Here is a 26,036-nt window from a genome sequence, read left to right as displayed (position 1 = left end):
AGGGTTAGGGGTTAGGGTTAGGGTTCACCTGCGCTTAGCCCCTGACCTGTCCACTTTCTTCGTTGTTTGGGGCAATGGTGTCATCCTAACTGCATAGCACGAGCTGCTGAGTGACAAGTGATGCCATCCGCAACAGAGCCGCCTTTATTCCCCCTCCCTCTTAGAGGAGAAAGCTACTAAAAATACACCTGGCGTCCTGGGCCCCACCGCCTCGCCTCTAATAACAGTCGGCAACCAGAGACTGTGCTGTGCTTGACAGAAGCGGATCATTTATAAAACATTAGCATTTCTCGTACTGACATTTCACTTCCATATTACAGGACTCACTAAGATTTTTTTAAAAAATTTAATAAAGTGCTTAGACTCTTGATTTTCCCACTGAGGGCTTTGCTGCCTAAAGTTGAAAATGAAATCAACAACATAACAACATCCTTGGGTTCTCAGGGACAGCCAGGCCCTGGCACCGGCCAGGGTCAGCTCGCAGGCCGCTGGGGAGCAACTGCAGGCTGGAGATTATGTGTTCTGCAGTCGCCGGGCTCCCTTTAGTGCGTGTTCCAAGCCTTGTGCTGAGGAGGATTTGTCCAGCGAGGCCTGAAAACGACAGCCCTCCTCCCTCTGTCTGGGGAGCTCTCTCCTTTCGCCTAGGCCAGAGAGGCAGGTGCAGTCTCCAGGCCCGTCCGCTGCTGTCTGGGCCAGTCCCTGGCCTCCTGGAAACGCCCCTGCACCCCAGGAACTGACTGTTCCCTTCCAGCCACCCCCCAGGTCCTCTGAGAATCACTAACTCAGCAGCTGCTGCCGGTGGGGCTCTTGGCAACAGGCCCGGGAGGGTCCATGACTGGCCAGAGAGAGCCAGAGATGGCGCTGACCCAGCACAGCCAGAACATGGGAAGTGAATCATGTTCTGTGCGGGCGAGGAAGGAACCGCACAACAGAGATGTATGTGCGTGCGTGCGTGTGTGTGTGTGTGTGTGGTGTGTGTGTGTGTGTGTGTGTGCTGTGTGCACACACGTCCATGTGTATGCATGTTCTTGCGGGTCCCTGTGAGTCAGTGTGCCCCTGCCCCTACCACTCCTCCCACCATCAAACGTGCTGCATTCTCGGAGCTGTGCCCGGCCAGGCGTGCCCACCCACGGAAGCCCAGGATCTGCCACCCATCAGGAATGCGGGGTTAGGAAATGAAAAACAGGGTTCTTGTCCAAGATAATTTTTTATTATTATTATTATTCTCTCTTAATTGGATTCAGTGTTTCTTGCTCCTCACACACATCCTCTCTGGTGGGGAATTCAGGTTTGTGCAAAGCGCAAAGGAGATGGTGCCCACCCGGGCCCCTGGCCAGCAGCATGGCCAACGTCCACCGGAGCCCGTCTGTCCCGTGCCCTGCATGCTGCCTGTCCCCGCTCCTGACCCCTGAGTCTGGCCCCCTGACCTCTGCCTGTCCCTGGGCATCTCCAGAAGGGCCAGGAAGGATGGGGCCTCTGTAATGCAGAAGTGCCTGAGATGGTTCTAGAAATGCCCGCATCGATTCCCTTCTGCTAAGGCCGCCTGATGCTTCCCTCCTGCCATCCTATGTAGGGTCCTTGCCGGGTCTCCCACCAAAGAGCCTGAAGGAAAATCCAGCAGCTGAGCCAAGCTGGAGGCCTGAGCACCTGCCCAGAGTCTCCCCGGCCTGTCCCGACTGTCGCCGGCCACACGCCAGGCTGACGACATTGTCCAACCTGTTGGACTAACACTGTGAATGCTGCCACGCCTGCTGGCTCAGAAATCCCAAAGCCCCTGCCTTCCCTTCTCCAGCTCGCCCACCCCCAGGGCCTACAAGCTGCTTCTCACTTCTCACCCCGAAGCCAACAGCTACTGTAGCAGGGGTGCCGGGGTGCTCCAGGGTGGCAGACAGGCTTGTGTTGCATATAAAAACAAGGTGATGTTCTAAGTCTCTAAGAATATTGGTCCCCTGAAGTGATTCTTGCTGCCTTCCCTTCTCCTTAACCCTCCCCACCGACACCTCGCTCCAGGCCCCTGGCAAAGCCAGGTTATATGGGGACGATGGTTGCCAGGTTGGGATTCTAGACAAAAACCCTCTAACTTTTTCCTTGCTAGAAGTCACCAATACAATCCTTAGTTCAGCAGGTACAGTTTTCTGTAGAGTTTATAAACATGAAAAGACATACAGTTGGGTAACGGAGTGGGCCGGGGGACCTGTGCATTTGTATGTATATATATATATATATATGTAGGGTGTGTATATATATAAGTGGACATAGTTATAAAACTGCACCTTCTGTGAGAACCTCATTGCACGTGATGAAGTTCTAAATTTCAGCCTCTGATGATCTTTCCTTTGGTAATTGGTTCTTGGACCCCAGCAGTTGGGCCTGGGTCTGCCAGGGTTGCCTGAGACATCAGGAATGAGAGGCGTGACCCCCGAGGGCGGGGCTGAAGGTGGCGTGGGGTTGGATTCAGGGCAGATTGACCAAGTGGCCTCAGGCAAGAGCCAAGATGCCACCTGCTGTGTGCGCCCAGCCTGCTGGTCGGCCCGGGCTCTTGGTGAGCCCTGGTGGTTCTTCTCTAAGTCCTGTTTCCTCCAGGAACGGCCGGGCCCGTCGGACCTCTCCAGATGATGGGGATTCCACAGAGCCCAGCTCCCATGAGGGGCAGTTGTCCCATTGCTGCTAATGAAGGATTCAAGTGTGCCCTTTACCACCCTGCCGGAGGGGACGCTGTCCGTGGGTGCTCTGCGGGGGCTGGCTGGGGCAGCCGGGTGAGATGCGCTAATCCCCTCCCGCCCAGGGCTGTACACTTGGGTTTATAATCCACATGGCAGGGTCGAGAACGCAGCCGAAGCCTCTGCCAGCCTTTTCCTGAAACTCAGCAGGCCCTCCACTTGTAAAAAAAGAAGAAAAGAAATTCTGTTCCTTGGAGGACAAGTGGCAGTGCTGGGTGCTGACGTCCTGGGTGCTCAGCGGAGCGTGACTGCCAGCCCCAGTATCCAAGCCAGGAGCGAGGCCCCCAGGGAACTTCCCGAAGAGGCCTGCTGCACCCCGCTGGGGGTGCGGATGGGGGTCCTGCGGGCACACTTGCCCTTCCTCTTGGGCCGTCCAGTGGGCATGATGTCAAAGCTGAACTTGTGCTGGTAGTCAGGGGCGTAGTCCTGCAGCTCGTGGGCCTGTTTCCCGGCGCCCGCCTTAGAGATCTGGTTGCGGTTTCTGTGGCTGGTGCAGTTCTTGCCTTGCTTCTTGTAGCCCGGCCGGGAGCCAGGAGCATGGCCATGTGGGTGGCCCTTGTCCCTGGTGGGGCCATGGGGCGGGTGGTGCTCCTTGCGGGCCGCCCTGTCGGTGCTGAGTGTGTGTGACTTGATCTGGTGCGGGGACACCGGCCCCGTGCAGTTTCGGAAGTCCTCGGCCCTCAGCAGCTTCAGGTCCTGGCCATGCCGCACCTCGGGGGACACGCAGGGGACAGCGGAGCTGGAGCCTCGGAACCTCTGCAGCCATTCCCACAGGGAGCGCGCCCGGCAGCCACAGTCCCAGGCATTCCCGTTGAGACGGAGGAACTCCAGGGCCCCCAGAGGAGCCAGGCATTCGCCCTGGAGCTCTGAGAGGCTGTTGTTGAAGAGGAAGAGGGTGGTCAGCCTGCGGAGGTCGTGGAAAGCCCGGTGGTGGACCCACTGCAGCTGGTTCTCGTGCAGCAGCAGACGGTCCAGGTTCACCAGGCCCCGGAAGGTGTCCTGGCCCAGGCTCCACAGCTTGTTGCCATGGAGAAACAGGTGGCTGAGGTTGACCAGGTCCACGAAGATGTCGTCCTGGAGGTACTCGATGTGGTTGTCCTGCAGGTAGAGGTACTGCAGGCTGTGCAGGCCACTAAAGATGCCTGCCGGCAGGGCGCTGAGCCCACACTTATAGAGGTAGAGGGCGTGGAGCTTCACCAGGCCCTGGAAGGTCTCCGGCGCCAGCGTCCGTAGCTGCCGGTTGTCACCGAGGTCCAGCTCCTCCAGGTGCACAAAGCCCTCGAAGGTGTTGGGGTCGATGAAGGTGATGTTGTTGGAGTAGATCCACAGGGTGACCATGGCAGGGCTGAAGTGGCCCTGCTGGAGGAGGGTGATGCGGTTGTTCTGCAGGAAGATGCGCTCGCTGTCCACAGGGATGCCCTCGGGGATGGCAGCAAAATTGTGTGCCTGGCAGCTGACCGTCATGGGTGCCGGGTAGCACACGCAGTCCTGCGGGCAGCCGCCGCCCAGGGGCAGCTCTCCGGCCAGCAGCAGCAGCAGCAGTTCCACACAGCACCCTGGCGGGAGAGAGAGCACAGCCGGGTCAGGCACCGCCCGGAGAGGCTGGAGGTGGGAGGCCGGTGGGGGGCGGGGCAGGGACTGGCACAGGACCCTCCTGGGCCCACTGGGGCACTGTCCTCGGCGTGGCTGTGCTCAGTGGGCTGGGCTGGAAGCCCCTGGGAGTCTGGCCCCTGAATGGAGGAGGGCAGGGGTCGCACCCAAGCCTGGAGCCCGTCTGGGACTAGACACCTGTCCCTACTCTGGGCAGAGACGTGAGTCTGGGGTGAAAGTCCTGTACACCCAGCATCTCTTTAGTCCCGCCCATCTGGCTTTGCCACCTGCTGGGGTGGGGACCATGACCCACGGATGCAGCCAGTCAGCCTCCCGCTCTCGTCCAGCTCTGCCACTGGCCTACGGTTACTGCGCTCAGAGCTGGTGGCACCTGCTCTTATTCTAATAAAGGAAATAGCTCATGTGCAGTCCTGAGGAATGTTTTTGTTTAAATTATTCCCGATAACAAGCAGAGCGTGCATGCATGACACCAAAGTTCACCTCGGATAATGTCTCCTTTACAGTGTCTTCCACGTCCTCAAATACGCAACACCCCCTCTGTGCCTCAGTTTCCTCATTCTACAATACAGACAATGATAGTTCTCCCCGGCAGAGCTGTGTAGATGGACTGAGAGGGCACGTCTGTGAGGACCGGGGCTGGCACCAGGTGGCACCAGCTGCCAGATAGAAGCTGCCCCTGTCCCGGCCGACCTGGCCCCCTCCCCTCTCTCAGCCTTGCTGACCTCCCAGGCTGTCACTGCAAAACCAGGCCTTGCCTCGCGACTGTCCAAAGCATTTCCTCTGTAGCTTCCCTCTAATTGGGCATTAATTAGGCATTCGTTAATGGATCCTTAAAATAATTTATTTTCGGATGTGTCCAGCCTGTGGTCGGATAATAGCCCCGTGCTCATTACTGGAGCAGCCTCATTATGGACGATTGTCATTACCTGCCTTTTTCCAGGGTCGCAGCTGCCCCAGGCAGCCCGGCAGGCGCGTCGGGGTGGGGGGACAGGCTCCAGGCCTCCAGCACACCCCCCCGCCCAGGGCCAGGGCCAGGCAGCCGTCTCCCCCTGCCCAGCTGGCTTCCCGCCTCTTCACTTCAGGCTTGTCCAGCGGCCTCTCGGAAGAAGAGCTGGGACACACAGGGCAGCTTAGCCAGGTCCCTGCTGCCAGCTGTGCCCAGAGCATGGAGGGTGGGAGAACCACCCCTCCTGGCCACTCTCAGGCCGGCCTCATTCCCAGCCTCCCGCCGGCCACCCGCCCAGGCTCCCAGCCCAGCAGGCCTCACCGCCACTGTCATTCGCTTGTTCCTGGCGAAACGGTGCCATAAATAAGTGACAGCTCACAGCTGTTGGGAGTTATGGGCTCCCAGAGAGTGGCAGCTGCTTCCCGTCCCCCTGTAATCACCCGGCTTCGACCAAACGTTTCCAGCACATAAAAATCATCGCACATAATTTGGTTTTTGCATAATTGGGCTCGGTTGCGATTTCAGAGCAATTATGACCTCAGAGTGGTGGTGGCAGCGTAGCTTCGAGGACCCTTTCTGGGCCAGGCCGAGCACTATGTAGCCTCCATAGTGCCTTGTCACCCCACCACTGGACAGCCTGTGGGCCGGGCCAAGGCTGCTGCTGCCTCGGCCTCAGTTTCCCCATCTAACATGCGTAGGAGATGATCACTATGCTGGCCCACCCCACTCAGAGGCTCAGGTCTGGCCTCTGGCCCCCACTGCCCACCTCCATCTGCCCAGGGGGCCCCAGCCCTGCAGGGGTAGGCAGGGGTGTCAGAGGTAGGAGCGGGGCTACAGACCCCCACTGTTTCTCAGGGAGCCTGCCCACTGTCCAAAGCCCCCACCCCCGGGCTGGGAGGGGACCCAACCCATGCTGACTGCACCTTCCACGGAGCGGACGCTCCCTCTCCTGGCTCAGCTCATGCTCCTTGCCCCGCCCCAGCTGCTGCCTCCCAGGAAGGCTGCACCTGCAGGAACCCTCCTCAGGGAGCGGCCCCCACCCTGCCACTCTTAGGGAGCCCAGGGTGTCCCTCCTAGCTCAAGGGTGTTCACGGTGCTCATTGGGCCTCGTCCCCCATCTCAGGCTAAAGAGGACAGGGCCTCGGCCACGCCACCTCCACTGGGCATCCTGCAAAGACAAAGGCATTTCCTTCCCTCAGTCTGCAGCAGGCGAGGCCTCGCGGCAGGGGGACGGGGGTGAGCTGTGGCCGGCTCAGTGCTAATACCACTCGACATTTGTACAGCTTACTGGAGTTTACAAAGTGCTTCTGCCGTGCTCCTCTGATCCTCAGAGCTACCCTGTGTTAGGGGGTGGGGGGCAGCCTGCTCCACCTGCTGTTGTGGCTCTGTCTTTGCAAGGCCCCGGGGTAGGGTTCTCTGAAATGATCTCTAGAGAAGCTGGGGGCCCCATGGAGAGACACACCCCCCTCAGACAGAACACGGGTGCCTCCAGGGGATGTCAGAGCACAGGGGAAGCCCGATGAGGACCCCAGTTTAGGTGAAAAAGCCAAACTGCCCAAAACTCCAGGTGGGGGCTAAGTATCCAGCTTGTGAATGACCTGTGGCAGGTGCGAGGAGGCAGATAGCAGGGGCAGCAAGAGGTGAGACCGAGGGCAGGAGCCCCTTTGTCCTTCCTTGGACAGGGCCACAGGAGGAGGCAGGGACCCCAGCCAAGTCTTGGTCAGGGCCTGGCTCACGTTCCCTGTTATCTCCAAGGGCTGGGGTTGGGGCTGGGGCAACAAAGCCACAGAGACCTGTATGGGGCAGTCCCTTCCTGCCCAAGGCCAGAGGATGACAGAGGGCACCTCAGGAAGTAGGCTGGTGGCATCTGAGCCCAAGGGAGCTGCTCTCCATCGTTCAGTACTGCCCAGCTGTAGGGGACCCCTGCCGGGCAAGCTGCCCTTTTTACAGGGGGTTGGGGGTCTCTGCTGAGCGCTTCTCCACCCTGGAGGCCCATTCCCATCTCCAAGACCTTGGCCCAGCTGTCCCAGCTAACACCGCCTGCCTCTGGTACCCCCTGCCAGAGCCAGTGCATGCCTGGTCCTGGACTGTCACCCTGCTGGGTTTCTCCCCAGGGAGTCTGGCACTGCTTCCCCAAGGCTCCTCCTGAGCCCCACCCACTAATTGCCTGATTAATGTACTAAAAATGAGACCCTTGCCTTTGCTGTACGTTTTAAGACTGCAAATTAGCAGGGATCCAGGAGGGAACCCCTCCTACCAGCCTCCTCGGCCCCTCCTGGGCGGGGTGGGGTTGCCGTGGCTGAAAGGGCTGAGGGAAGCAAGGCTGGGCCTCCCCCAATCCTTCCCCAGGGCTGTCCTCCTCCTCCAGGGCATGCACTCCGCTGACTGCGGGCTACCCCCAACCTCCCGGCCTCCCACATGTCTGCGCTCGAGGGCTCCACGGCCTCATTCATTCCTTCCTCCATTCGGCACTTGCCGCCTGCACCCTGGAGTGTCGGAGGTGCCAGTGGGGAGGGCCCGGATGAGCCAGGGTCCCTGTGGCTCACTAGCAGGCAGGGAGGGGGTCACAGAGTAGGTGCCTGGGTGTGTAGGGGGAGGGGCCCTGCTGCCCGTGCCACCTGCCAACACTGTCCTGTCACCGGTCAACTGTGTGATGTGTGCAGCTGCTCACCTTCCTGGGGCATTTAATCTGTGAAATGGGATTCAGAAGGGTCCTTGCCTCATGGGGCTGCCTTAGGAGCCCACGAGATGATGTCTGCTCAGTTCTTAGTGTGGCATCTGGCACGGCCAGCGGGGGCTGGTGGTGTTTCCAGATCCTCCTTCCTGCAAACCCCAAAACCTCTGGCTGCTGGGCAGGGCAAAGCGGCCCAAGCACAGGTAGGGTCCGCACCCAGTCCACTCAGCAGCCCCCAGATGTGCTTATAAACAGTCCCTGGGGGCCAGACCTTCTAGGGTGGGTGGGAAGGGAAGGCAAGGCATAGCACGTGCAAAGGCACTGGGGTGGGAAGGCAGGGGTGTGCCCCTTCTCACCCTCTCTTGGGCTCTACAGAGGCAGAGCTTTCGAGGAGGCTGTTACATCAGCTCTGCTGGGCTGGGGAACCCAGGGCTGGGCTGGCCAGACAGCTCCCACTGGGACCAGCACTGCTAGGGCCCTGCCCTAGGCCCAGGCCAGACCGCCAATGTGGCAGAGGCCCTGAAGCTTCCCAGCCCATGGAAACAGGAAAGGGAACTAACCCCCAACTGCACACTAGTTTCTCCACATGGAGTCCTCACAGTGGCCGGCTTGGAGCAGCACCGTTTCACAGCGGAAGAAATGAAGCCCACAGAGGGTGAGGGACTGGCCAGGGCCACACAGCTGATGAGCCTGGCAGGGGAGCAGGCCTCGCCCAGCCCAGCTGACTCCGAATCCAGGGCTCTGCCCCTGGCTCCACACCGCATGGGGTGGACAGGGCAGCCTCAGCTGCGGGCTGGTTGGCCCTCTAGGCCCCAAAGTCTCAGCCTGCTCACCTCGACCCACTGGCACCAAAGGGCTGTCCCTGCACCTGAGCAGGCATGGCCCTGTGGCTGTCATCCTCGTGGCCCCCCGGGCAGGTCTGTGGGGCTCTCGGAGACTGGTCAGCCATGTGGTCAGTCCCTCTGGCTCTGCAGCCCTCCCTCCCCCGACACCCTCCCACACTGCCCCCAGCTGCTCTCCAAGCCAATCGATGCTAACCGAATGCTCTCTGCTGGTCGGACAGTGTCCTCAGGCCAGGCCAGCTGTGCTCACGGGGCTGCTGGCGCCTCAGGCCACTTGGCACTGTCCCTCCATGCTGCACCCAAGCACAGGCCACTTCCTGGTGAGTCCATCCCCCACCCCCGCCCAGAGTCTGGCCCAGCCCTGGAGACAAGGAAGGGCCCAGCTGGGCTTCCCTCAGGGACCCCCACTGCTGGACACGAGGAGTGGGGTGCGCAGGACGCCAGCGGCTGCCTGTCCACAGCACAGGGCGGTGAGGGGAGCACAGGCTTTGCAGCCAGAGAGACCTGGGTTTGAATCCTGACTCCCAGACTTCAGTGTGTGAGCCTCATTTTCCTCACCTGTAAAATGGGGACAGTTATTTAACACTCCGGGCTGGGCCTCTCGTCTGTGGACGCCAGTCTCCACCTGCCTCCGCCACCCCTCCGTCTGCCGAGCGTGGTCCTCCAACACCCAGCTCTGCTCTCCCAACAAGCCTCCTCCACTCACACCTTTTCCACCCCAGGTAAAGGAGGCACCTTTGTTTTGGCTGCTGAGGCCAAACACTCTGGAGTCATAGTGACTCCCCCGTCTCTGTCACTCCACACCCAACCGCTCAGGAATCCTGCCCGTTCAACTTCGGAATTTATCCAGCATCCATGCACTTCTCAAGGCCACCACCCCAGTCTGGGCCACCACCCTCTCTCACCGGGACTGTCGCTGTAGCCTCCCAACGGGTCCCTCTGCCCCCACCCTTGCCCTGCAGCTCTTCTAACATGGCAGCCAGCCGGAGAGCTCCAGCCAAAGTCTAGGTCTCCTCTGCTCAAACCCTCCATGGCTCCCACCTCACCCAGTAAGGTCCCTCCAAGTCCAAACTGCGGCCCAGAGGCCCCGCCCAATCTGGGACGACCACAGCCCCTTCCCTGCCCCAGCCACACTGGGCTCCCTGCTGTCCCTCCTACCTGCCCTGAGTGTTCCACCCCTGGCCTTTTGCACGTGCTGCTCCCTCTGCCTGGAACTCCCCAGGGTGTGGGCGGGGCTCTTGCCCTCACCTCACCCATCACTCTGTCCCCAGTCACCTCCTGGTGAGGCCTTCCCCCAGCAGCCGATTTTAAAGTTGTCCCTTCCCTGTTTTACCTTACTCCATAGCATGCATCCTCTTCTAGTATGCTACCTATTAATAATTTACTTATTTATTTTTTACTTTTCCATCTTCTTCCACGGAGTGCCAACTCCATGAGGATGGTGATTTGTCTGGTGTGTTCTCTGCTGTGCCCCCAGGGCCTGGGACGGTGCCGACACCCAGCAGGTGCCGGGTAACAATGGCTGGAGGAGGGAAGCACCTTTCTGAGTCACTGGAGGATTGAGATGACACACAGAAGGCCCTAGGCCCAGGGCCTGGCTCAGCAAACATGGTAGCTTTTATTAGAACCAGAGCCTCAGAGCCTCAGGGGGAGAGCAGGGACTAGGCCTTGGCTCTATCCTGGGGTCCCCTTTGGCCCATCGCAGAGGTGACCAGATGGCGAGGAGAGGATGTCTGTCACCTCTGGGAAGGGGGGTCCAGCACCAGGCCTGGCCAAGGTCTGGGACACAGTGACCAGGGCAGGTTTGCCTGAGACTGAGGGGTTTCCCAGCATGTAGGACTTTCATTGCTAAAACCTGGACAGTCCCAAAGAAACCAGGACAGATGAGTCACCCTATCTGGGCTGGGACCGTGCCCCCCACTAAAACCTCCCAATGCAGGAGGGGGAGGGGAAAAACAGGCAGACGGGAGGCAGGCCTGGGCCCAGTCTGAGCCTGTGTGGGCACTGGGGTCTGTGTGCACCTACGTGTGAATGTGTGTCTGTGGGCGCACATGTGTGTCTGCATGTGCATGTTTATGTGCACATATGCATGTGTACGTGTGTGTACACATGGCTGTGTGCTGTGCGCAGCGTATGCATGCATCCAAATACATGTATGCACATGAAAGCATGCTTGTCTCTGGGGCCCGTCGATGGGGCCGGCAGCCTGGGCCCCTTTCATCCTGCAGCATCTCTGGCACGCGGTCCCAGAGAGGGGGCAGAGCCCTCTTACGAGCAGAGGCACACACCCCAGCTGGGGAGACGTCCTCGCCTTATCTCAGCGCTCACCCTGGCTTTGCCTTCAGCTCCCGCCCTCCCTACACGCTGAATTATGCACCTACTCCAGTCCCTCCAGCAGGCCGGGATCACTCTCAGCTGAGAAGTGGGCGGCCCCTTATTGGAATAACCTTTCAGCTTTCATCTGCCTCGCTAGTCCCCTGGAGCAGGCCTGGCTGGGAACGCCGTGCTAATTAGGCTGCCGGTTCTCACAGGGCCTTGTTGGAGCAACCCCTGCTCTCCCACCCTCCGCCCACAGGGTCTTCCTCCTCCTTGCTGTGGAGGACTCCTAGTGGGGCAGGGGCTGGAGGCTGGCACCCTGGCAGCTCTGTACCCAGGTGCTGCCTGGGCTTGGGACCAGCCCCAGTGGGAGCACGTTAGCTGGACAATCTCAACCTCGGGGTCGGGAAGCTGGGAGTCAGGGCACCTGCCTTACAGGTGCATGCAATGAGATCGTGCACCTGAGCCGCTTCGCCCAGTGCTGGTGGCATGGGAGACCTTCCCTAGGAGGTGACGAGTATGTTACTACTATCACTACAAAGGGAGCTGCTCCCCCGCCCACTAGGGCTCTCCCCAACCCCCAGAGGACCGCAGCTTTCACTCTGCCCACGCTGCCGCTCCCAGACCCATGGCAGAGGGACCTGACATATCAGATGCTGAGGAGGGGCTTCATCCCAGGACTCCGGTTCCCTGCCAAGCATCGGCCGCAGGTAGGGACAGCACACTGACCTCTCTACTCTGCCCTCTCTCCCAGTCCCTCTGTCCCCACCTGGACCTGGCAGCTCCCTGCAGGAAGCCCAGGGCCCATGGGCTCTACTTGCACCTCCTGCGGCCCCCGGCATAAAATGTGTCTTCCTGTTACTCACATTTGCTCCTTGATTTCGGGCCCCAGAGCTTGGAGTTGAGCAACCCAGACTCCAGGGCTGAAGGCCAAGGGCTCCTGAGAGCCTGCCCTTCCCAGGAGGCATCAGAGCAGGCTCTGGGCCCTGCCTGCTCCCTGGGCACCTTCTGGAGCCAACTGCCCTCCCACTAAACTACAGCACATTGAGGACCCGCCCATAAACAGATAGGCCCACTGAATCCTAAGTGGTATCCTAGGTGTGTTTAGTGGGGCAGGGGGACCTCTCTGGGGCAGGCAATCCTCAGTGACAGATGTCTATTGAGCTGAGGGGTGAGGGGTGTGAGGAGGAGGGAGTAGGGTGGGCATCTACCAAATCCTAAAGGCCCTGGCATTGGGCAGGGCTGAGGGGTCAATGACCCAAAACAGGTGATGGGACCCTGCCTTTGAGAAGCAGGGGCAGAACTGTCTGCCAGAAGCCCTTGTTCCTAGTCCCTGGAATAGCCACCCCTTTCCTTGCTGTCAGCAAAAGGCATTCAGAACCAACACAGGGGGCTGCGAGCGCAGCCCATATCCCACCGTTCACCCGATTCTGAATCTGCCCCCACTCCCCCGTTCATGCGAGAAGCTGAGCTCCGTGCTGGGCTCTGCAACAGCAGGAGACCTGGCGCCTTCCCTCGTAAGGCCTGCGCTCTGGGGTGGGGGACACAAGTAAACAAAGGGGACCAGACAAGCCCAGAATGACAGATTGCAGTAGATGCTGGGAACACAAAGAGGGGGTTAAAATGGAGACGAGTGGCTGGGCACGGTGGCTCAGGCCTATAATCCTAGCACTCCGGGAGGCCGAGGTGGGAGGATCGCTTGAGGTCAGGAGTTTGAGACCAGCCTGAGCAAGAGCAAGACCCCATCTCTACTAAAAGCAGAAAAATTAGCCAAGTGTGGCGGTGTGTGCCCATAGTCCCAGCTACTTAGGAGGCTGAGGCAGGAGGATTGCTTGAGCCCAGGAGTTTGAGGTTGCAATGAGCTATGATGATGCCACTGCACTCTAGACAGGGTGACAGATCAAGACTCTGTCTCAAGAAAAAAAAATGGAGACGAATGAGGGGACCTATTGTAGCTGTGGCTCTGGAGGGCCTCTCTGAGGAGTAACACCTACAGTGAAACCTAAAGGATAAGAAGGAGTAGAGGGATAGCCTTCCAGGCAGAGGGGACTGCGGGTGCAAAGGCCCTGGGGTAGAACTGAGCTTGCCATGGACAAGGGGAGAGATGCAGGAGATGAGGTCAGAAAGGTGGGAGCCAGGCCTTGCCCAGTCTTCAAAGCCATAGTGAAGGGTTTGGATCTAATTGTGGGCATGGCAAGAAGCCACCAAAGAGCCTGGAGCAGGAGTGATGTGATTGGATTTGGGAGGCTGCTAGTAGAGGGTGGATTGTCGGGGGGCAAGGAGGAGGGCCTGTGGCTGTCGTCTGTGAGAGATAGGGGGCCCGGAGAGGGCAGGGCCAGGAGATAGACTGCAGAGATGTTGGGATGTAGAACTGGCAGGACACACGGGAAGACCAGTGTGAGGGACACAGAAAGTCTGAGGAGCCCGTGGCGATGTTTAGCTGGCGGCAGCTGGATGTACCAAGCCCAGGGTGAGCCGCGCACCCGGGGTCATCGGCATAGAGACGGTGTTTCAGTCTGGGGGGTGGGTGAGGTCACCCGAGAGAGCCAAGAGGGAAGACGCAGGATTGAGGCCTTTGGCCACACAGCACTTCTGAGGAGAGGAAAGAGGACGAGCCAGGCAGAAGGCACTGATGAGGCAAGAGGAAAACCAGGAACATGTGTCGTTACTGAAGCCAACAGTGTTTCAAGAAGGAGGAAATAATCAGCTATGACAAGGGTTGCTGAGTGTTTACCTGAGGACAGAGAAGTGTCCAATTGATTTGGCAACTTGGGAGCAATTGGTGACTTTAGAAAGTTCACTTTGGCAGGACGATGGGGACAGTGGTCTACTGGAGGCCAGGTGCGGTGGCTCACGCCTGTAGTCCTAGTGCTCTGGGAGGCCGAAGCCAGAGGATCACTTGAGTTCAGGAGTTCAAGACCAGCCAGAGCAAGAGCGAGACCCCATCTCTACTAAAAATAGAAAAATTAGCTGGGCAAGGTGGCTCACGCCTGTAATCCTGGCATTCTGGGAGACTGGGGCAAGAGGATCACCTGATCCCAGGAGTTTGAGGTTGCAGTGAGCTACAGCGATGCCGCCCCTGCACTCTACCTGGGGCAGCAGAGTGAGACTTTGTCTCATAAAAAAATTTTACAAAAAGAGGACACTGGAATAGGATAGAGAATGGATGAGAGTGAGGAAGAGGGGCCAGCCAGGACAGGCTGGGGCTTGCTGAGTGACAAGGACCCCAGAATCGCCATGGCCCATGTGACAGCAGGACAGCTGAGGCTCTGCTCAAGGCCCGGGGTCGAGAGAGCATCCTTGACTCAGAACACTGCCGGGCTTCTGGCAGAGGGAAAAGACAGGTGGACATGTCCAAATACTGGCTCTTACCACGAGTGTTTCAAGTGACACACGTCTCTCCCGCCCACATTTCACTGGTCAAAGTAAGTCACAGGGCCCAACGCACCATCATGGAAGAATACCCCTGGGGAGTCTGGGGCCGTGAATGTTTGTGAGCACCCAGAGTCCACTTGTGCCGGAAGTTTTGCAGAGAAACAGAGCAGGACCTGGAGGGGTGTGGGTCAAGGGAGATTGTTGTTTGATGTGGAAGCAACTAGAGAATGTTTTCATGCTAATGAGCATGACTGGGAGGGAGAAACTGATGGAGCAGAAGGGAGAGAACAGAAATGATGAGATCCAGAGCTCCGGAGGAACGCCTTCCAGGAGGGATGTGGCATACACAGGGACAGTGACAGAGTCAGCCTCTGATGGCTTCTGTTCCCTCCATGAAGTAGAGGGGCCATCAGCCGAGAGTGAAGGCAGGGACCAGGGTGGGAGACTGAGGAGGAGGACAGGATGAAGCAGGCAGTCCCTGTCTGAGACACGCAATGCCCTGGTCACCGGGAGGCTGGTGGAGGGTCCCTCTGGGGTGTGATGGAGCATTTCAAGTGAAGCCTGTTGGCTGCCTTTGTGGTTTTTCCAGCAACATTAACTATTCAGCATAGTCAGAGGCAGAGAAGGGTTCACCCAGGGCTGGGATTTTCTGCAGAGTCAAGGAAGGGCAAGGAAGTTGAAGGTGTTTGCAAACAAAGGTTTCTAATCCCCACTGACCCAGCCTCTGACCAAGTTCTCCCCCTTCTTGCCGGACTCCTGGGGCTGTGTGTCCCCTCCAGTGAAGTGTGATCACAAAAACCCAGTTCCTGGCTTCCACAAGCTGCCAGTATTCCCCAACGCCTTCAGGATAGTATGTCATGGACATCTGTCACTCTTTTTGGCTACTCAACTGCTAAACCCTCTTCCTTTATTTGGGAGATCTCCCAGTTTATGTAAATGAGCCATTCCCTCCCTATCTGAGCTGAAAATGTCAAGCGCTAACTCTGCCTCCTCTCCTGCGGTTGTGGAGGCAGAAGCCCAGTCCCCGCCCCTCGACACACCTACCCCAGACTGAACTAGGAGTCAGCGATACCAACAAGCAGGGACCCAGTGGGATCCACGGCAGTGGCTGAGCCAACGGGGACAGCAACTGTGGCAGGAACATTGGAGGTGCAAGAAGAGGCATCTCTGCCTTCATGTGGGGCATTGCTCCTGCCAGCAGAGCCACCAATCCTCTGGGACATTCTTCGAGTTACCCAATAGCCTTTAAATAAATCTGGTTTTTGCTTAAATGAGTCAAGGCTAGTGTCTATTGCTTGCAAATAAGAATCCTCACTGATAAGCGAGGTCCCTCTAGCTTAGTGTGACTTACAAGCCGATTCTCACTCTGCCCTGCCCACCTCAGCTCAGGGGCTTCCCACTGCCCTCTCCCTGCCTGCTTGTGGGAGCAGCGCCCCAGTTCCTCTGTGGGGAGACCACCTCGCCTCCACTGCAGGTGATTCAGGAGGCAGGGCCAGGCTCAGCCTGTCAGGCCCTCCCCCGGGAACTTGACCGTGAAGCACAGTAACCTTCCTGGAGCCCTTTCATCCTGGCAGGGCCATCCTGAGGACATTGGCCAGCAGTTCTTTCCACCAAGACCCCTAGAGCCACCCTGCTGTCCTGCCCTCCGCAGAGCCAGGTTGCTCAGCTTCTCCTGTGGGTCCGTGGGCCGCACTCCCCCATTCTCCTTCTGCAGAGGCCACCCAACATCCCTCTTCTTGGCTGTCAGCATCCAACTTTCCTTCACCTCCCAGGCAGCGGTGCCAGGAGTGAGTCTTTATTAGTTTACCGCATTGTCAGTGACTGCTGTAGATGTGACTTGATTCTGACCAATGAGACACAAAAGAAAATTTACTGAGGGACCTCTGGGAAAATCTGCCTTCCTCTTAAACAGAGATGCAAGGAAGCGATGCTCTACTTCCTGCCTCGGAGTGGCTGGGTGAGGGGCAAATGCATGGTCCTGAAGCACCCACCTTTTGACCATAAGGGGACCGGCCCAAAGGCCAAAGCCAGCTTGCTGGGGACTACGGAGCAAAGAGATGGAGAGAGCCTGGGTCCATAATGGTGTTGTGGAGCCAGTGAATCAACCAATCCTGCAATCTCCAAACTCCTCGTTATATGACAAAATAAATCCTCTTCTTGCTTAAGCCATTTTGAGTTGGGTTTTTAATCACTTGCAGCTTAACATGTGTTAACAGACCTTCCCATGAATTCCTGCTTGGCTTAGGCAGCCAGACAAGATTTCCCTCACTTACAACCAAGGAAGTGTAATTTATGTACCTGGTAACTCCGTGACTCCCAGAACATTCCTTCTGAGTTAGATGCCCCACCCTCCACTCATGGCACTCCTCTCTTAAAATCACCTGCCTCCACTACCAGAGGTGCAGACTGCTGGGTGTGCAATTGGTGCCTGGTACGCAGAGGTCATCCATGCTGTCTGGCACCAGAACGAACGAATGAGTGATTTAGCTGATGGAATTCCAGCCAACAGCAAAAATCCCAGGTGCTAACGACACCAATTGGACATCAGACTGAGGTGGGGGGTGGGGGAGGGGATGGGGGTATGCCTACACAATGAGTGCATTGCGCACCGTTTGGGGAGTGGTAACACTTGAAGGTGCTGACTCGGGAAAGGGGGGGTGGGGAAAAAAAAATGAAACTATTGTTTTTAACTTGCACTGTTCACTTAATAATTTATCATGAATATTTCCCATATTACTTCATATCATTGTACAAGAAACAATGTATACATAAAAAAAAAAAAAAAAAATCCCAGGTGCTTTGCCTAGCCAAGGTGGCCTCATTGTGGATAAACGTAGACAGACAATAAGTTGTAGCAGCCAGAGGACCCCAGGGTACCTCATGCCTACAGAATAAATGACCACCAGGCATTTCAGGCCTCCCCTCAGAGACCTTTCTCCTTTGACCCCTCTGCAGACTCTCTCTGAGTGGACACTTGAGAATGGCCTCCGCCTCCCTGCTGGCCTGAGCACTGCACTTTCACCAGGGGCCCACCCCCCGCCAGCCACCAGCACCTGCCAGCCTATGACCCCAGACCCGGGAGAGTGGCCCCGGTAGCACTTAGCATGGGCTTCGTGTGTGGTCCTAAATCCTACTTTCCCCATAAGGTTTTTCTTTAAAGTCGGTCATCATTATATACTTATTTATTTATTTTTGACAGAGTCTCGCTCTGTTGCCCAGGCTAGAGTGCAATGGCATCATCATAGCTCACTGCAACTTCAAACTCCTGGTCTTAAGTGATCCTCCCACCTCGGCCTCCCAAGTAGCTGGGACTACAAACATGCGCCACCAAGCCTGGCTAATTTTCCTATTTTTTTTATAGAGCTGGGGTCTCACTATGTTGCTCAGGCTGGTCTCGAACTCCTGGCCTCAAGCGATCCTCCGAACTCAGCCTCCCAACATGCTGGGATTACAGGCATAAGCCACTATGCCCGGCCTGTTTACTTTAACTTAAAAAATAATACTTGCCAGTTGTGGAAAACATGCAAAGTATAGAAGTAAAAGGGAAGAAAAATCACTACAGTCCCATTACACTTGACAACCATTGGCAGAGCCTTGCTGTACCTTCTTTCAATACTTCCTCTTTTTTATATAAGGCTGTATAAAATTTAGATAAAAATTTTATTTAAAGAAATAAAATTGGGATCATGCTATATATGGAGCTCTGGATCCTGCATTTCCTACTTAACTTAGACCATTCCCTTCATTCAGCAGCTCTCGGGGGCTCTCCACCTTCGAGGCGGGGTACTAAGTAAGCAACAGAGTGGTCCCACTGCCCAGGAGAGTAAAGTCTCCTGCAGAAATAGGCACTCATCAAACACCACAACCAAATATGATTGCACCTTGTAAAGAGGAGTATAGAGAGGGACCCAGGAAGCTATGAGAACCGTGGGGGCTCCCCTAGTCTCTCCCGAAGGCTCAGAGTTGGAAGGTTGAGAAAGACTGAGGGCGGGGGAGGCGCCAACCAGAGGGAACAGCATATGCGAGGGCCTGAGGCAGAAGGCAACACACAGTTAAGTAACAGAAGAATGATGTAGTATCAGGCAAGATTCTTAGAGACTGCAGAGTATCCTGTTGTATGAACAGACTACAATTTTTTTATGTGTGAAACATTTAGATTATTTCTCATTTTTCACTCTTATAAATTATCATAGCAGAAATTGGTAATAGTTACCTTCTGGGAAGGCTGCTGGGAAGCTCCAGGACTGGGGTGAGGGAAACAGCACTGTATATCTGTCAGAAACTTTCAGTTTATTACCATGTGAATGTATCTATTGATGCTTTTAAAGAGTCTGTTAAATCAAAGCTAAATAATGTTGGAATGAACATCTTTGCGCCCACAGCTTGGTCCAAATTCCTGATCCTTTTCTTAGATCAGATTCATTGAGTCAAAGTCCTTTTGACACCTGCTGATGAGTCACCTTCCAGAACATTTAGCTCATAATTTAGCTCTTAAGTTCCACACCCAAAAAATCACCAACTGTGGAGGTTTTCAGAGATTCAACCCTTTCCTCGGCTTGCTTTCCTGACCAGACGGTGAGCTACTCCAAAGGGACAAGGCCTGTGTGCCTTGTATGAAGAGGAGATCGTGGAGAACTGAAGGGGTTTAGCCCGTGTTGAACTCCTTCTGTGTGCCAGCCCTGCCTACAATGGGGGTCAAGGATGATCATCGAATATTCCCTCAAAAATTATTATGAACAGTCGGGCGCGGTGGTTCACGCCTGTAATCCTAGCACTCTGGGAGGCCAAGGTGGGAGGATCACTTGAGGTCAGGAGTTCAAGAACAGCCTGAGCAAGAGCAAGACCCCAAGATCTCTACTAAAAATACAAAAAATTAGCCAGGTATGGTGGCATTTGACTATGGTCCCAGCTACTCGGGAGACCGAGGCAGAAGGATCACTTGAGGCCAGGAGTTTGAGGTTGCAGTGAGCTGTGATGATGCCACTGCACTCTAGCCCGGGCAATAAAGCAAGACTCTGTCTCCAAAAAAAAAAAAAAAAAAAAATTATTATGATGGTATTAATATCCCCATTTTACAGTTGAGAAAAATGAGGCTCAACAAACAGTGGTGATTTGCCCCAGATGGTGGAGCCAGGATTCAAATAAGACTGATCTGGCATCCAGCCACGGAAGGAGAGAGCTCTCTCCTTTGAGGCCAACGTCCACTCAGAGACCCTCCCCCAGCATCTCCCTCCGGCGCCACCACAGACAGCTCCCCCACCTCCCACAAGGCATGTCCCGTTCCCTTGCCAATAACTTCATTATTTATTCCCTCTCCTCGTGCTTCACACTCAGGAGGCTGGGGAAACGGACAAGGCAGATGGGGAAGGAAGTGGAAATTCTGTGTAATACCATCGTCTGTATCACAAAACTTGTCTTAAGTGCCAGCCCCAGGGATTTGCTGGAGTTGGTGCGACAGAGGTGGGGCTGAAGGTCAGATTAAATTGGACTAGTAACCCCAGGGGGATACTTGAAAGAGGCTGCTAAAGAAAGAGTTTCCGGCGGGATCGGCAGGACGGCTCGGTGGCTGAGGCAGGCAGCGGGCAGCGCGCAGGCTGGCCGGCCAGATCAAGTCCGCTTGCCGGGGCCTGCTGGTGACAGGCCTGGGTTCACACGTCCTCCCCTTGAAACCTGAAGTCTTGCCTTTTCCCCCCAATAATGAGTTGGTATAAAAATGGATCTTGAATAAAATCGTCTGCAGTTTTCAAATTTCAAACTGCATTAGTCAAAATATATCAAATTTCCATGTACTGACTTACCACCTGCTCAAAATCTGATCCTTTTTCAGCTGGAATATATTGAAGTATGAATCACCTCCTGAGAGGCAAAAGGGAAGAGAAGCAGGGGGTAAGGCCCTCTCAAAATGTGCCGGTGGGCGAGCTGGAATCCTGTGCGCTGCTGGGCTCCCCGCCTCCGCCCGGCGACATGCCTTTTCTTTCCTGGGTGGCCCAAGCCCCTTGGCCCACGTCTCCTGATACCAGATTTCTAACTCGAACCCCTGTGCTCTGGGCAGTCTATGCTACACAATGCAGAATGTCCTGTGACCTACCTAAGCACCTACTATGTGCTGGGTGCTCAGATTCACCAGAGAGGCAGACCTATTAACATAATCGTATTGTTAAATCCAGTAGTGACTACTTTGCTCTCATCTGCTCACCTTCTTAGCAGCACTGGACACAGCTGGCCCTCCCTTCTGAAAACACTTTCTTTTCTTTACTTCAGACATACGGCTCTGCCGTTTCCCCCCACCTTGTTGGCTGCTTCCTCTTGGTCTGCTCTTCCTGGCTTTGATCGCTACATAGCCTGATTCCCCAGGACTCAGCCCTTGGACCTTCTCTCTTCCAGAGCCACACCTACCCCCAGGTGAGCTCATCCAGACCCAGGTTTTCTGTTTGTTTGTTTTGAGATAGGGTCTTGCTCTGTCACCCAGGCTGGAGTGAAGCGGTGTGATCACAGCTCACTGCAGCCTTGAACCTCTGGGCTCAAAAGCAATCCTCCTGCCCCAGCCTCCAAAGTAGCTGGGACTACAGGTGCCCACCACCACATCCGGATAATTTTTTATTTTTTATATTTTGTAGAGATGGGGTCTCACTATGCTGCCCAGGCTGGTCTGGAACTTCTGGACTTAAGTGATCCTCTCACCTTGGCCTCCCAAAATGCTGGGATCACAGGCATGAGCCACTGCCAGACCCAGGTTTTAAATGCCATCTCCACATGGGGGTGAGGATCAGATGTGTGTCTCAGCCCTAAACCCCAAACCAGTCTACCCATCTGCCCACCTGACATTGCCATGTGGATGTCTAATCAGCAGCTTAAGCTCAACAAGTCCTAAATGTGTTCCCCACACAGGCTTTCCTGTCTCAGTAGATGACAGCTCCATCCTTTTGGTTGCTCAAGCTGAAAATGTAGGTGTTATTCTCCATTCCTCCCTTTCCTTCATCTCTTTTCCTTTAATCCACTAAATCCCATTGGTTCCACCTTCAAACTATGTCCCAAATCCACACCACTCCATCCCCAGCACCCCGACCCTATCCCAGGCCACTGTCATCTCTCCTGGACACTGCAGTGGCCTCCCTCAGCGGTCTCCCTGCTTTTATCGCAGCACTATCACCACCCACAGCCTACACCACAGCCAGAAGGATCTTCAAAAACAGTAAGTGCTATCATGTTACTTTCCTGCTTGAAATCTTCCAGTGGCTTCCTCTTGCACCAGAATAAAATGCAGCCCAGCCCACGTCGCGCTCAAGATCAGCCCCAGCCACCCCCGCAAGCCCCGCCCTACACCTCTCTCCCCACCAGGAGCTGCATTGGCCTCTCTGTCCCTAGACCACAGCAAGCTCATCTCGCCTAGAGGTTTTGTTTTGTTTTATTGTAAAATACACAAATATGTATTACAAATAAATATTATAACATAAAATTTACCATTTTAAAGTGTTCAATGCAGCAGCATGTAGTATATTCACAATATTGCGCAACCATCACCACTATCGAGATCCACAACGTTTTGTCACCCCAAAGGGAAACCCCATCCCTATCAGCAGTCGCTCCACATTCTTTCTCCCCCAGCCCCTGGCAACCATTAATCTGCTTTCTGTCTCTCCGGATTTGCCTGTTCTGGATATTTCATACAAATGGAATCATGCGATGTTTGCCTCGGAGTTTTAGCACTGACTGTTACAACATGGCCCTCTTTGCCCCCGGCCTTTGTAGGACCATCTCCTTTCTAGCATTCAAGTCTCAGCTCCCTCTCTAAAGCCGGGACCTCCCTCCTACCCCCCTGATTTCATAAGTACCCTCTTCTCTTTATTTCCCTTTTAGCACTTAGCACTCCCTGAGAGCACCTTGTTTAATTATTCGTGTATGTGTTTATTGTTGTTCCCTGGCTGGCTTGCTCCCTGGGATACCCCCAGCCCTCAGGACACTGCCAGGCACCTAGGAGTTGCTCAATAGTTATTTGTGAAGCCAGGTGTGGTGGCCCATGCCTGTAATCCCAGCACTTTGGGAGGCGGAGGAGGGAGGATTGATTGAGCCCAGGAGTTCAGAGACCAGTCTGGGCAACAGAGCAAGACCCTGCCTATTAAAAAAAAAAAAAAAGAAGAAGAAGAAGAAGAAGAAGAAAGAAAGAAAAAAAGAAAAAAACAATTATTTGTGGATTGAGCCAATACACTATCAAGCACGGTGATGGAGCCATCAACGATGCCATAGAAACACAGATGAGAAGGAAGGAAAGGGGAGTGGAGGAGTGACCAGGGAAAGGCGCAGAGGGAAGATGAGCCTGGAAGGGTGAGCGCTCGGCTGGCACTGAAGGAGGAAGGGGAAGGCATTCCAGGCGGAAGGAACTGCATGTGCAAAGGCCTGGGGACATGAGAAGGCATGACTAGGAGTAGGAGTCACTCATGTCTTCTCTAGTTTGCAACTTGTCTTTGTTTCTTCTCCCCTCCTCCCACCCCAGTCCTGGCATGTGCTGGACACCCCACAGACACAGAGAAAAACAGACCAGAGAGTATTCCCAGTTTTCTGATTTTGAGTCATCCTGCAATCACTATTAAGAGAGATGGGAAGGTGTGAAGAGGGATGATGTATTTGGATGGTCGGGGGAGGGCCCCAGCTCTTTCAGTTCCTGGGAGGAAGGCAGAGCTTGGACGGACCTAGAAGCCCCCGCATTGGTTCTCCCAGCCTTGTCTTTGTGGGCTGAGCCACTAGCCCCTCTGGGCTGTCTCTGAGCCCCATGTCCTTCATTTCTTCTGATTGAATCAGGCCTGGCTGATCCAGGCCCTGTGGCTCTCGGAGTCCAGCTGAGCTCCCAGGAGGAGAGGCCCTTGCCCAAAGCCAGGAGGCTCATGAGGGCAAATTCGATTGTGTGTAAGGCAGGAGCCATTAACCTGTCTGTGGACTACAGCCCCCCACCCTCTCTCCCTCCTGCCAGCCAGTCCAGGCCTCTGCTGGATCCCAGGCACCCAGCACCTCTGAGGGCTCCCTGCTGCCTCCGGGTTGTGTCTTTCCTCCTTTGCTCCTTGGCGCCCCATAGCTCCCATCACCCCGGCCTCTAGGGTGAGAGTAGATTTTAAGCTAAGAAGGAGAACAAATCCATGGAGAATGTGCCCCCTCCCCGGGAGGCAAGCCTGGCTCTTGGCCGCTGCCACCCCTCCAGCTCCGGGGTGCAATCTGCCCTGGGGAGTTCTAATGGGAAAGAGGCCCTGGAACCAGATGGGGGCCATTTGAGCAAAGAATTCTGGGGCCTCAAGTACTCAGAACATGGTCTAGAGCCGTGCTGCCCAGTACAGAAGCCGATACCCACATGTGGCAAGTGAACACTTGAAATGCGGTTATTTCAAAGACTTAGTATAAAAAAAGAATGGAAAATATCTCACCAATAATTTTATATTGATTGCATGTTGTGATGATAATCTTTTGAATATATTGGGTTAAATAAAAATATTTAAAAATTAATTTCACGTCTTGTATATTTTACTTTTCTATTGTGGCTACTAGAAAGTTTAAAGTACACATGGCTGAACCTTCTATTGGCAGAGCTGGTCTTGAGTGAGGGACACAGGCTCTGGGTGGGTACATCTCCTTGGCCCTATGAACACATTTCCCTTTGGGGAGCAGCAGGAAGAGGGCCAGAGTGGGGTCGTCACCCCAAGGGAGTGCTGCTTGCAGGAAACAAGTTCTGATGCCCCCTGAAAGGGCTCCCCTAAATGAGCTTTGGAGGGCCAGTGACTCCCCCATAGAAAAGCATGACCCAGCCGCGCACTTATGCCTGTAATCCCAACACTCTGGAAGGCTGAGGCGGGAGGATTGCTTGAGGCCAGGGGTTCCAGACCAGCCTGGGCAACATAGCAAGACCCCTTCTCTAAAAAACAAAAAGAAAGAAAGGAAAAGTAAAAAAATTAGCTGGGCATGGTGACTACTCACAAGGCTGAGGCAGGAGGATCGCTTGAGCCCAAGAGTTTGAGGTTACAGTGAGCTATGATGGCACCACTGAACACTAGCCTGGGCAACAGAGCAAGACTCTGTCTCTAAAAATGATAATAATAATAAAGAAAAAACGTGCCTGGAGAGGTCCTGGAGATAGCCCTCAGGAAGGTGCGTGGCCTCGATGGGAAAGCAGGGGAAAGGCTTTGCTGTCATTCACTCCTTTGACAACCCAAAATAAGTGACTGGGGCAAAGATCTCAATCAACGGAGGTTTATTAAACCACAGTTTGGGGGTCCCAAGATTTTTATGTTCCTTTACACGTTTCTCCAGCACAGGCTGAGCACCCACCTGGTGCCAGGTGCTGCGGGGCACTGTAGACACCACTGTGGGCAGGACAGACAGGATTCACTGCCCTTTGGGGTGGGGAACAGCAGGAAGAAGGCTCTTCCTGCTAAACACCAGTTCACCATGGAGGGCAGGGCAGGTTAACAGCCTGCGTGGGTCTGGGTGATCCTCAAGCTTGGGGTAGAGTGGCCAGGGGCCTCTCCCGGGGCTGGCCTCCCAGTCTGTGACTCTGGAGAAGACCCCGGCCCCTGCCCTCAGCCCTGACGGACACCTACCCAGGCCACTCTGGAGGAAAATCCAGCTCCTCCACCCAGGACTCTCCACCCTCCTCTGGGCTCAGTTTAGCAAAAAGCCACCTGCCTACGGCGGAGGACCATGGCTCCTGCCTTCCTGCCACCCCAGAATGGGATGACTTGCTCGGTTCCCTGCTTCAAAGCCTAGAACACCCTTTCAGGCTCTCCACTAAAGCTCCTGCTTCCTGCTCAAGAACGGGGCTAGCTCATGTACGCGGCCGAGGCAGGGAACACATTATGAGCAGCTCTGGAGCTAATGAACGAGCCGAGCCTCGGCTCAGGTCAGCAGCCCCCCACCAACCTCCCCGGTCCTCCGCGATGGCTCATTATCCCAGCATTCCCGGGAGACAGATGGAATTTTCCCCACCATCACCTAATTACATTCCAGCTCAACATGATACAGTGACATGTGTCCAAGCCGCGCACGAGTCCCAGCACGACTGAGAAAAGGCTCTGCAAAGGGGGCGAATGGGGATTTTTTTTTTGATCTTGAGCCGTGTTGAGCTGTTAGCTGCGGAGGCCCCGGATGAGACCCCCTCTCCTGCCGGGAGCAAGCCCCAGCTGGGTAACGGGTGGAACGAGGCACATGGCCGCGGAGGGGCAGACAGAAGACGGTGCGGGGAGGAGGTGTAGGAGAAAGCGGCTGCGAGGACCTATCACGAGGGAGGGAGAGGAAGCTGATCAGAGTCCAAGAAGCATCCACCTTCTCCGTGTAGGGGGCCCCGGACTGGATTCCTTCCCAGTGCTCGGGGAGCATCTCAGCGTGTCCCCCGCCTAGGCATCCCTGGGGTGGGGGAGGGCAGGCTCTGCCTTCTGGGCCCTGTCTGTGTGGCCCCAAGTCTCAGGGACGCCCCCACCCACTAACAGAGCCAAGGGACACGGTTGTTGCGTGTGGAAACTCCTGGAGGACCGAGCAGGGTCCTTCGCCCCATCCCTGTTCTGTCACCCAGTGCA

At 55.6% G+C, this 26,036-nt stretch overlaps 1 protein-coding gene across 1 annotated transcript in view; it reads right to left on the bottom strand.

Moving 5' to 3' along the window:
• Window positions 1-1,188: 1,188 nt before the first annotated feature.
• The window catches only part of RTN4RL1 (reticulon 4 receptor like 1), a 69,430-nt gene continuing 44,582 nt past the window's right edge, over window positions 1,189-26,036 (bottom strand). Inside the window, exon 2 of the mRNA XM_069483491.1 lies at window positions 1,189-4,276. Coding sequence (XP_069339592.1) covers window positions 2,955-4,276 — 1,322 coding nt within the window. The 3' untranslated portion in view covers window positions 1,189-2,954. The remainder of the gene's footprint in view (window positions 4,277-26,036) is intronic.

The sequence above is a fragment of the Eulemur rufifrons genome, chromosome 9 (assembly GCF_041146395.1).
Source record: "Eulemur rufifrons isolate Redbay chromosome 9, OSU_ERuf_1, whole genome shotgun sequence".
Classification (NCBI taxonomy): domain Eukaryota; kingdom Metazoa; phylum Chordata; class Mammalia; order Primates; family Lemuridae; genus Eulemur; species Eulemur rufifrons.
Note: the sequence above shows the minus strand (reverse complement) of the source record. Positions and strands in the feature narration are given on the sequence as shown.